This window comes from Bremia lactucae (genome assembly GCF_004359215.1).
Source record: "Bremia lactucae strain SF5 chromosome Unknown BlacSF5_NotPlaced_183_SHOA01000117.1_1171385bp, whole genome shotgun sequence".
In the NCBI taxonomy this organism is placed as follows: Eukaryota; Oomycota; class Peronosporomycetes; order Peronosporales; family Peronosporaceae; genus Bremia; species Bremia lactucae.
The window spans coordinates 1,160,105-1,171,385 of record NW_027152196.1 but is presented as its reverse complement, the minus strand read 5'-3'; the positions used below and the strand labels follow the sequence as shown (position 1 = coordinate 1,171,385).

The 11,281-nt window shown below is 45.6% G+C and overlaps 5 protein-coding genes across 5 annotated transcripts; 3 read left to right on the top strand and 2 right to left on the bottom strand.

The window, feature by feature from the left end:
- Positions 1-146: 146 nt before the first annotated feature.
- On the top strand, positions 147-635 carry CCR75_005866 (uncharacterized protein; the record flags this gene model as incomplete). Its single annotated transcript, XM_067963940.1, has 1 exon — positions 147-635. The coding sequence occupies one exon, from the start codon at positions 147-149 to the stop codon at positions 633-635; it is 489 nt and encodes a 162-aa protein (XP_067815728.1).
- A 993-nt stretch (positions 636-1,628) lies between these two features.
- CCR75_005867 (uncharacterized protein) lies at positions 1,629-2,675 on the top strand (the record flags this gene model as incomplete). Its single annotated transcript, XM_067963941.1, has 1 exon — positions 1,629-2,675. The coding sequence occupies one exon, from the start codon at positions 1,629-1,631 to the stop codon at positions 2,673-2,675; it is 1,047 nt and encodes a 348-aa protein (XP_067815729.1).
- A 342-nt stretch (positions 2,676-3,017) lies between these two features.
- Positions 3,018-3,692, bottom strand: CCR75_005868 (uncharacterized protein; the record flags this gene model as incomplete). Its single annotated transcript, XM_067963942.1, has 1 exon — positions 3,018-3,692. The coding sequence occupies one exon, from the start codon at positions 3,690-3,692 to the stop codon at positions 3,018-3,020; it is 675 nt and encodes a 224-aa protein (XP_067815722.1).
- Positions 3,693-3,855: 163 nt separating this feature from the next.
- On the top strand, positions 3,856-4,209 carry CCR75_005869 (uncharacterized protein; the record flags this gene model as incomplete). The annotated part of the gene is made up of 1 exon (XM_067963943.1): positions 3,856-4,209. One exon carries the CDS (start codon positions 3,856-3,858, stop codon positions 4,207-4,209), a length of 354 nt encoding a protein of 117 aa, XP_067815723.1.
- Positions 4,210-4,579: 370 nt separating this feature from the next.
- Positions 4,580-5,245, bottom strand: CCR75_005870 (uncharacterized protein; the record flags this gene model as incomplete). Its single annotated transcript, XM_067963944.1, has 1 exon — positions 4,580-5,245. The coding sequence occupies one exon, from the start codon at positions 5,243-5,245 to the stop codon at positions 4,580-4,582; it is 666 nt and encodes a 221-aa protein (XP_067815464.1).
- Positions 5,246-11,281: the final 6,036 nt, after the last annotated feature.

Below are 11,281 nucleotides of genomic sequence, written 5' to 3'. Positions count from 1 at the left end.
ACGACATACTAGTATTTAATCCGCAAATGGGTACATGTACCGCGTTGTCTTACCGATAAGAATGACCTTACCCTACTAAACACCGAAAGTTTGTTTTTTTGAATATTTTATCGCCACTTAAAAAAGTTGCGTACCCCTATTACAAAATGGCGGACGAAGTGGACTACGAGAGTGATACGGCCATGGCTGTCGAGGAAGAAGAAGTGAAGCCAAAAAAGACAAAACGGACGATACGAGGACGCGGATCTGGTTCGGCTGCTATGGACGCTGCACGGTATCCAGCTGAAAGCGGCGTTTTTGACAAGCTTAAGCCGAGTCGAGATCATTCGACAGCGCTCCGTTCAGTGGAGGGATGGCTCCTTTTTGTTACTGGCGTCCACGAAGAAGCACAGGAAGAGGATGTTATGGACGTTTTTGGGGAGGATTCCCAAGTGAAAGATTTGCATTTAAATCTAGACCGGCGTTCGGGGTTTGTAAAGGGGTACGCTCTCGTGGAATTTGAGCACTTTGAGGACGCCAAGGCGGCCATGGAGCGTATGGATGGCGAGAAAATCTTAGGTCAAACTATTCATGTGGACTGGGCTTTCCGGATGGAAGCGGAGAAGCGGGGCGGACGTCGCTCCACGCGACGGTAGAGGGGGTACACTTCTTTGTGGTTTCTGAGAAGGATGAATATTTTAAGTACCTTGTTGCTAAGTATCCAATTCTAAAGATTTGTGCACCACTTTGTTCGTTTTAGACGTCTACTGCGCCTTAAAAGCTTATTTAGGGCGGTTTCAAATACGTTTTGTTTCGAGTTGCCGCTTCCTCTGGACAAAATTGTTGATATGCGGCGACTTGAATGCGACGCTTCGCTACAGAATTGCCGCTTCTTCTAGGCTTCTTATTGCAGGTAGAAAAAAATGCATCTGCAATGGGGTTCCTGCAAATAATCTAGCGGCTTGCCCCCATCAGATTTATTATATTTTGGTCAATCCGGACGGTCATTGACACAATTTTGAAAAGATAACGCCAGATCTACGCAATAGAAATAGAACTATCCTTTATTATCGTTTTGAAAATCGGCATGGTGAATCAGATTATTGGTCAGTGCAACTTTAGAAACCAAAACAAGTAAGTCTAGGAAGTGAGTAATAAGAAAACGAATTATTTTGTCGAAATTGGATCGTATAGATCTTTTTACTACAATTGGACATATAAAAACCGATATTTTGTTGACGAGGCGACATTGATCAAGCATGAGCTTTATTTCTATCGTCGTTTTTTCGTCATAATTGTTGAGTTAATTAGGTACGATAGGATAACCCCTCTTAAAGGTGGCATTTAGTGTTTTGGAGAATACAAAAATGTACAAATTCTGGTGGTGCAACATTTTCGACACAAGATGGCACGTTCAGGAGATCACGCTTACGAAGCTCACGCGTATCTTGGGCATCTCGAGGCAATAAATCACCGTCACTCCTCCATGCATCCTGAAGGCAAGATTCTTACATTACCGCTACTCTATCTACCCGACATTGTACGCAAAAACCCATTGCTAGTCCCGTCAAAAGGATCGTCGAGAAGCTCATTCCACATAGGTGTTATTCCCAGGCGACGTTCTTCCACTTCGGATGTTATCGACTTCTATGCTTGGAGGTATTGGTGAATACATCTCCACAGAAAATGTGCTCTTAGCCGTTCTCGCTCCTCATCAAACTGACCAACAATTTGGAGCTACCGTTCAAGTCGAGCGGTTTAGTATAGAGGCGCACAATGGGCGAATGACTGGAACAGCCAAGCAACGCTTTCGTCTCGTAGAGCGATTGCCAGCTAATGGAAGCCTTCAATTCTTGTATGGAAAAGTACAAATTTTGCCACACGATCGAGCTCAGTCCATCCCATTTCATACAATGTCGTGTCATGGTTCACTCCTGAAATTAAATCCAATTTTTCGACGACAATACAGTCGACAATATCCGGCTTATTGGGGACAATGCACGTATGCGTTATACGATGCACGTGTGTTGGTACACACGATACAAAAAATGCTATTGTCTTCTGTTTACAGTGCGTGGTTTCGCAAGCCACGAATCGACCAAAGGAGTCAAACGAAGGACGATGATTTTATCAATGCAAACGAATCGTTTAAACATTACGTGGCAGTTGCAAGTGACCGTCCGGATCCGACTTTATTTGCATACTGGGTTGCTCGGAATTTACCACTGGATACGATGCAAAGACTGGAATTACTTCAAATGAACTCGACGGTGCGATTATTACGTCGAGAAATTGAATTGCTTGAAGAGGTACAAGAAGATCTCTTTTGTGCGATATGTGGCGTTGTTATTGCAAATACTCGAGAAATGATTCGTATGACAACGCATGACGCATTGATGGAGACATTTGTCAATCCTATGGGTCATGTGTATCAAGTATTGACTGTACGTGACGTAACTCGGTCCCACGTGTTTACAAGCACTGCACGTAGTATACAAGATACGTGGTTTCCTGGCTATGCGTGGAGTAGTATCCATTGCAATTCGTGCGACCACCATCTTGGCTGGCGATTTGATCATGTAAATTCCGAAGTACTCCCGGAAACATTTTTTGGATTTCGACGAGCGGCGTTAACTCGTTCTCGTGAATTGCATTCAATAAGTTCCGAGTCGTCCGTTGGCTTGCTTTTGACTTGAGACGGTATGGCACAGTGTACGATGAAAGAGTTTAGTGCGGGGTAGTAGGTTAAGCGCTCCTAGTGTGAAAAGGACCTTTGCTGGTAAGAGATTCTTGATGATTGCATTGTTTCTTAATGATCAATATAGGTTTTCAAGGCAATATATTGTCTTGCCAAAATAGAAAACCTTTTTTCAGAAATTCTTGACAGATTTGTAGTGGTATCTTTTTTAAAAAAAAAAGGTTGCAATCATCACAAGTTGAGCAAATTGAGATTTATTTAATTCGTCTTCCTTTATGTATCAAACACAAAGCTAGCACATATTCACAGCTCGTCAATGAAGCTTGAACCGTGCCGCTGTTTAATTGTCCGAGACGATCCACGTGTCAAGAGCGCGTTCGTAGTTGCTGATTTCTTCGGGAGTGAACCACATGGTGATTTCGTGCTTGGCCGAGTCTGGGCCGTCCGACCCGTGTACGAGGTTCCGCCCCGTGGAGATGCAATTATCGCCACGTAAGGTGCCAGGGGCAGCCTGATTGGGGTTCGTCGCCCCCAAGATTTTGCGGCCAGTGAGAATGACATCCGTGCCTTCCCAGACCATGCATACGATCGGTCCCGAGCTGAAATACTTGACAAGACCAGGGAAAAACGGGCGCCCCGAGAGATCAGCGTAGTGCGCTTTCGCGCGCTCTTCTGTCGCTGTCATTTGTTTGAGCGCCACGAGCTTGTAGCCTTTTTTTTCAAAACGCCCAATGACTTCGCTAATAAGGCCACGCTGCACGCCATCCGGTTTGATAGCGATGAATGTGCGCTCCTTTGAGGTGCCGGCGACGCCAGCAAGTGGGGTCGTAGGCTTCCCAGCGGCCTTGTTCTCGGCCACAGGCGCAGCGGTGATGGCAAAAGCCGTCATACCAACAGCAGCGGCAACAGCAAAGGTGACAGGGGCCTTAATTGCTGCGGCTGTTCGAGCCTGCGATGCGAAGGATCGCGTCGAGCAGAGCTTTAAGGCTACACGACGGGATACACGGGTAAACATGGAAATGTGTAGATGCACACCACTTTAGCCTAGGAAGGAAAACCACAAATGACAAAATGGTCTTCGTACGCGACGTGTGCAAAAAAAAAGATGAAGCATTTAATTGGCTAAAAAGCTGAATGCATTCTCGCATTGGCTGTGGTCGAACGACAATATGAGCGCAATGGAGGTGAAAGCTCTGACGGGCTCGGATGGCGAAGAAGAGACGCCACAGGAGCAAGTAAAGAGCAAGAAGGATGAAAGCACCGCGATGGAAAATCTGACCGATCTTGTCGAGGAGAAGCAGATGGATGAAAACAAGATGAAAGTGGCATTTCAGGCGCTACACAAGCAGGAAGAAGCAGATAAGGAGGCGGAGCGCCTGCTTGAGAAGAAATTAGCAGCTGTGAAGATCAGTCAAGATGACGTCGCACTCGTAGCACAGGAGATGGAGATCTCTGTGCAACTAGCGGATCGCAAGCTGCGCGAGGCGGACGGAGACGTCGTTCAGTGTCTCCACACGCTCATCGCCGCCTAAATACGTAGTGTCTTTTACATGTAATTAGCAATATAATAGGTTTAAATCTTTTTACTATTCTATGGCAAATGGTGCCAAGGATCTTCAAACTGAACGCTCTATTGTCCGTAAGACACTGACAAGATTTCATCGCTTGGTACGAGCTTTCGAACACAAGTCAAAAAGCACTTTTAATAAGGAAATAAGTAGAGAGCACCGAGGAATTTTGGTGCAGATCTCTGCTTTCACGAGAAGAGCTATACTCGTGAACTTTGCCATCGTCACCTCGAATCAGGAATATAATATTACGTATTACCAAAGATGGGAGCTAAGTGAATATTTCGCACAACCGGCATTATTTACGTATGACACACAATAAACTTTTCATAATTTACATTTTCGCGCGAAAGCGCTCGAAAGAGTGTTTTAGCATCGCTCCCTGCTTGACTGCCTCTGCGATCTTATCGTCCTGCTTCTCAATCACTTCGGCTTTAGATGCGATTTCAGTTGCGTGCTCATTGGGGATGACAATGACGCCGTTGCAGTCGGCTCGGATAATGTCATTGCAGCGAATTACGCAACCTCCTACGACCACAGGACAATTGACGTCCGCAATTGTAGATTTGCCTCGTTGACCGTGTACCGACGTCCCTCGAGAGAAGGTCGGAAGACCTATGGATCTGATTTCCTGTACATCGCGCACTCTTCCGTCGGTTATGACACCAGCCGCTCCTCGAGCTTTAGCGGCAGTGGCCAATAATCCACCGAAAACACCAAATGTGCTGCCTTCTGGAGCGCTAATGACAATTACTTGACCTTTTTCGATTTCGTCGATGTAATGGTATGGCAACTTATTAACTTTACACCCTTTTGTCGGTACGACTTGCACCGTAAGTGCAGGCCCGCAAATATCCGCGACCTCCAAGCCGCGCACGAGACTTATGTCCAAAAGGTGGCCCTGAATGTTTAACTTTGCCATGGCATCGGCAATGGCGCAGACGGAGATTCTGGCCAAGTGTTGTTGCACCTTAACCGCTTCATGTAGGGAGCTTGCCATGACTATATTTACTAGATTTTGATGCAACTTGATGGCACGGTTTATATTTTGTGTGCTACTCGTAATAATTGATACAAACGATTCACGACAATCGTTTGTAATAATCTCAGGATATATTAAGAATTCAGATTTTTGGCTCTTGTATTTTATTAACAATTTTAACAAAAAGTGTGTGCGTGAAAAATCATCATTTGCAGAAAGTGTATCGGGGTGTATCGTTACATGAAATTAAAACTTAAAAATTGTTTATTAACATATTTTCTGAGAGGTAGATAATATATGGAGAATATTATTTTACATGGTTATATTTTCAAAGCTTATCTATTAATACATATAGACCATTATATCTACTTTCTCCGCGGTCCAGTCAGCGCTGGACGCGCGCAAAGAGATAGATAGATAAGACTTATTACATGTTTTGTATTAAGTTAGTATTAAATAAATAGAAACAGAAAACTTAATTATATTAAATACAGTTTTGTAATTATCCCTCTTTAAAGCAAGTGTTTCAAAGAGAGTCTTCCTCTGCACGTACTAGTGTACGTGAAGCAACGTGATGCACCACTCGCACTGAGGCAGCGCGAAGTGGACTTGTACTGAAGCAGTACAAGTCGTAGTGCCCCGTAACACCTGGTAGCACTTTGTAGTCCCTCCAAGGACCACACTTCCATCATCTAACATGGACATGTTAGATGATAATGGAAATGCGCATCACGGTTTGTGTGATAGCTACTCCTTTCTAAGTGACATAGAAAGGAGTGCGGTCGAACAAATGAGTTCGACCATAGGGAACGATGCCGTCTTGGCCATGCTGTATTGTTTGGACAGAGATGCCCTCCGTACAGCCATCGCCAACTTCGTTCAACATGAACTTGACAAGGCGAAGGAGAAGGAGGAGGTACCTTGCTTAATCAGCAAGGGTCTCATCAGGTAGAACTGTTGAGACAACAGGTACAGACCCCTGTACCTGGGTTGACGCACACGCGTCGTCCCAAAGCATTAAATATAGACATCTCTAAGTATAGGGGAGTCGAAGAAGACTCCCATTTTAGATGGTTTGTCGAGTTGGACGATGCCATAAGGGCTCGTCACATCGTCGGCAGGTCGTGCCAAAGCTTGGGCACTAGGCCTGAAGTTGCGCAATTCATATGTCTTTGAGTCGCTAGAGGCTTTTTAAGCTCGGCTCAAATAGACTTTTGAATTGCCTAGGGCTGAGTTCAGAACTCGATCAGAGCTTCTGAAACTCAAGCAAGGCAAGCGTGATGTGCACGCTAATGCCCAGCATATACGACACTTAGTGAGTTGTATCACTAACAATCCAGTCCATGAACACACGTTAATTACGGTATTCATGGAAGGTCTTACGGATGGTCACGAAAAGACCCACTTGTTCCGCTTGGAACTGGATAAGCTTGAAGAAGCAATATCCGTTGCGGAACAGGAGGAATTTAGCTTGAGACAGGCTCAAGCTAGTTCGTCATCGTATCATTCTCCAAGACGACAGAGCTTGGAGGTCCAGAACCTATGACCTCTCTTATGTCGAAAGCGATAAACCTCGCTTTTCGAACAGTAAGCGATTGCAGAAATGCAATCACTGTCAAAAGTTACGACACTACGCTCATGAATGTAGTGCCCCATGCCCAGTACCGAGTGGTACTGAACGTAATTATGGACTGAATGCCAGAAAGGGCAGCGGTCGCGGGTCCGACGTTGTTGCGAAATCGCAATAGCGAGGCGGGCCGCCAAAACATGGTCCGGGTCAGTAGGGGCGCAACGCCCTACTGATCCAGCAAATTCAAGAGAATTTGCAAATCTCTTGATTAAAGTTGCTCTAGACACACAATCATTATGTGTCTTTGCGCCTGGCGATGAGGTATCCCCTATCACCTTGAAGTTGAAGGAAAAAATGATTCGTCACTTTGAGCCCTAGCGGACTGTGGAGCATCGAATAACTTTATTCCTTGCTAGTCGCTAGAAGGTCGTAGGCTCAAATATGTTGAGCGCGACATCCCTCCAACGAGAATGACGGTGCGTCTAGCGATAGACGGATCGATAACTTTAATGAAACGTGTAGTGAAATTTCACTACACCCTAAAAGATTTACAGTACAATGATGATTTCATCGTACTGGATCTGGACGACAAACTTGATGTTTTTCTAGGTCTTCCATGGCTCAGAAATTATAAGCCAAGGATCAGCTGGCAGCATCGATCCTTAAAGATGCCTGCCACTTGTTCATCAGATGGCCATCTGATGAATGTCTTGGAGCGTCCACAAGCGTGTGGATGTACTACGAGTGAGTGCGATGGCCTACGTGTTGTACGGTCGTTAGTACAACTGCACAAGATCACAGTGCGATTACTAATCACCATGTGGAGGCAGCTGCCGGCGGCTGTGCGAATGCACAGGCAGCGCCGAGGGGCCACCACTCGAATAAGTCGAGTGGATTGAGACATAAATGTACGCCTGGCGGGCGACATTCAAGGAGTTACCGGTTGCCCCAAAGGGACAATATGATGATCCTAGGTCGAGTACAGAGTCGACCGTAGAGGACCCGATTGTGATAGCGCAATCACACTCGGAAGACGTTGAGGGAAGAGGTCTCCACGTACTTGAGGATAAATCTCCTCAAATAGTTGAAGTGACTAGACTTCAAGATCCCGAGGGATTAATCCCCCGGCAGCCTATGGATAAATCCCAGGAAGAAACCGAGACATTAAATGTCTTGGTTAATGACGGATCGAGAGTAGGCGCTTCTACTCTTGATCTGTATGCGCCTCCGAAGTTAACTTCGGAGATAACTCAATTACCAACCCTAGAACCTAAGCGGTTCTTGAGAGATCTGCATGGTTGTAAAATCAAGCAGATCTGCGTACTCGCCACAGAGGACGAATACGTAACCGACTTGCAGAGAACGAACGGGTTATCAGCAGCTCATCGATGGACGAAAGTATCCTCGATGCGAAGACTCAAATTGAGAGATATACTACTCAATCCTGGGAGTCGCTCAAAACAAATCCTTTAACAAGGATTTGATTATATTCAAAAATGTACTCCCTGAAGCAGTTCCATGCGAGTTGCCTAAAGAAAAAGGCGCCCGACATGAGATCGAGCTCAACCCGGGCTCGAAGTACTGTGTCATGAAGCAGTGGCCCTTGCTTCGTGAACAAGTACTTGCGATCGATAAATTCTTTACCGATTTATTATAAGCGGGCCATGTAAGGAAGTCAACCTCCCACATAGCTCTCCGACCTTCTGTGTGCGAAAAACCACAGGATGGTGGCGGAAAGTGCACGCATTCAACAAACTGAATGCTGCAACGGTACCGGCTCAAACGCTGATACCTAGAAAAGACGTAATCATTGATGGTATGTCCAAGAGTACGATCTTTTCGTCTATGGATCTGATGGAAGGCTTTTATCAAATCCTTATGTGTGAACGAGACATCCCGTACACAGCAGTGAGCACTCCCAGTGGGATGCTCTGGGAATGGCTAGTGATGCCTCAGGGGCTTAGTAACACCCCTGCTACATTCAACAGATGCGTAACAAATCTGTTGAGACCGGTGTGAGAATTCGCACCGAGATATTTTGACGATGTATTCGTCCATAGCTGGGCCATGGACGGAAAGACGGACGTGGAAGCTCATAAAACTCACGTTCGTCAGGATCTTACACTTATGCGAAAGCATAAGTTGTTTGCAAATCTCAAGAAGTGTATATTCGCTGCAAGCGAAATACCACTTCTTGGGTGCATCGTCGGTAAACACGGCGTGCGCCCTGATACCGAAAAGATCAAGGCAATCACCGACTGGCTAGTTCCAGTTGATGTCAAGGAACTTTGAAAGTTCCTTAATTTAGCGGCGTTACTGCACAAGAAATCTCGCAATTATGCAGAGATGACAATTCATCTCTCTCGTCTCTTGGAAAAAGACGAGAATGGTTATGGAACGCTGATTGTCAGCGTGCGTTTAAAAATAACAAGCAAAGCTTGATGCAATCGCCTATCTTGGCGATTGCAGATCAAGACAGACCATTCCATGTGGTCTGTGACGCCAGAGATTTCGCAATTGGCTGTGCGTTAATACAATACGATACAGACGGCGCGGGATGCGATTGGTAACAGACGACGCGCTAGATGCAACCAGCTGAACGCAATTATCCAGTGCATGGCAAAGAACTCTTTGCCATGAAATATGCACAGGCTAATTTTAGGGTCTATTTCCTCGGAGATAGACCGTTCATCGTATATACGGACCATGCGTCATTACGCACGGCCTTAAATAGCCTACACCTCTCGCAAAGAATGGCGAGGTGGCTATACTTCTTCGCGAAATTTTAGTTTTCTTCGTGGAATGTAAACCAGGACAACTTAATGTCGTCGCTGATGCGTGTCACGCCGACCCGATATCGATCCGGCAGCGCACTCCAATATTGAAAATAATCCCACTGTTGCAACACTCAGTACAAGTGCTCCGTCATCAACTTTGTTTGATGATATAATGAAAACCTACGCAAAAAAATAAGACCTTCTGCGTAATATATCATCTGATGAATCCATCCGATATATTTTTAAAAGATTTACTGGCTTCATATCGATCGTTATCCGATCGATACACAACACGCAACGAGTTATAGTATTTACACATCCGTTGCCGGCGACACTCCACGTGTCGTCGTCCCAGCTTACAATGATTTGCGCTTGCGCATCATGTATGAGTGTCATAATGCACCAACACGTGGGCTTCGTGGACGTGAGAAAACTTATCTCAGAGCAAGTCGCGACTTTTACTGGCCCCTCCAGTTCAGTGCGTATGCAAGTACATTCGTACTTGCGAGGTATGTCAACGGGTGAAGCCTAGCCCTTCATCCCGTGCACCTCTCCAACCTCTCCACTTACGGCAGAATGTTGGCAGTCCGTATCTATGGTTTTCGTCTTCGGATTTTCCGAAGAGGATCACAAAAACAATGGAATTTTTGTTTTTCTAGAAAGATTCAGCAAGATGGTACATCTTGCTGCAGTACCAGAGTCAATCACGGCTCCGGGCTGTGCCCGTGTCTTTATCGACACGGTATTGAAATTCCACGAGTACTCCGTGAACTGATCGGATAGAGATCCGCGGATTACGGCGGAGTTTTGGCAATCAGTATTCCGATTTCTCGGAACACGGCTAGCTTTGTCAGCTTCTGATCATTCAGAAAAAGATGGTCAGACGGAACGCGTCAAGCGTCATTGAAGAGATACTTCGAAGTTACGTCCAATCGTATCCTAACTGAAGCAAGTTTGTACCGATGGTCGAATTCGTCATGATCAATTCGGTGCATGTTTACAACGCATATACCATTCTTCGTGAATAGCTTACGCTATCCACGCATATACGCCCAAAATTAGAGGGGTCCTCTAGTTAAAGGGGGGAGATTCAAGCGAGCAAAGCCATTTCTGGCTCATGCTCATCACGCATCGAGGTTACCTACGACGCGAATGCGTCGATGTCGAAGCAATCGACATCGAAGATGAGAATGATCTCATAGCAGTGCACACAAAGCGCACTAAAAAGATAAAACAAATGAGTCAGCAGAGGAATTTCTGCTGGCTCGAGAATCAGTAATCCGTTTCGTTCAGGATTCCATTGCTAACGTAGTGGACCGTCAGAAACGGAATGCAGACAAACATTGAAGAGCAAATGTTCTTTCATTTAAAATTAATGGTCTAGTACTACTGTCTACGGTAAACTAACCTTAACATGTAGTCACTAATGTGGGTAGTAAACTACTACCCAAGTTCATTGGACCTTTCCGTGTACTGCATCGCAGAGGCAATGCGTACACAATAGAATTGCCACGTAGGATGCAAACGCATCCTACGTTTTCCGTTGGTCGGCTCCACCCGTACCATTAGTACGCGGTTTCTTCCGCGGCCGGATCTGACCATCCTTTTCAAGAATCTTCAAAAGATTCTTGTGATCACGACCAGACCCTCATGTTGAGTCTGGAGGTTCTCTTGTCGAATTCGAAGTTCCTCAAAATCCCGATGAGC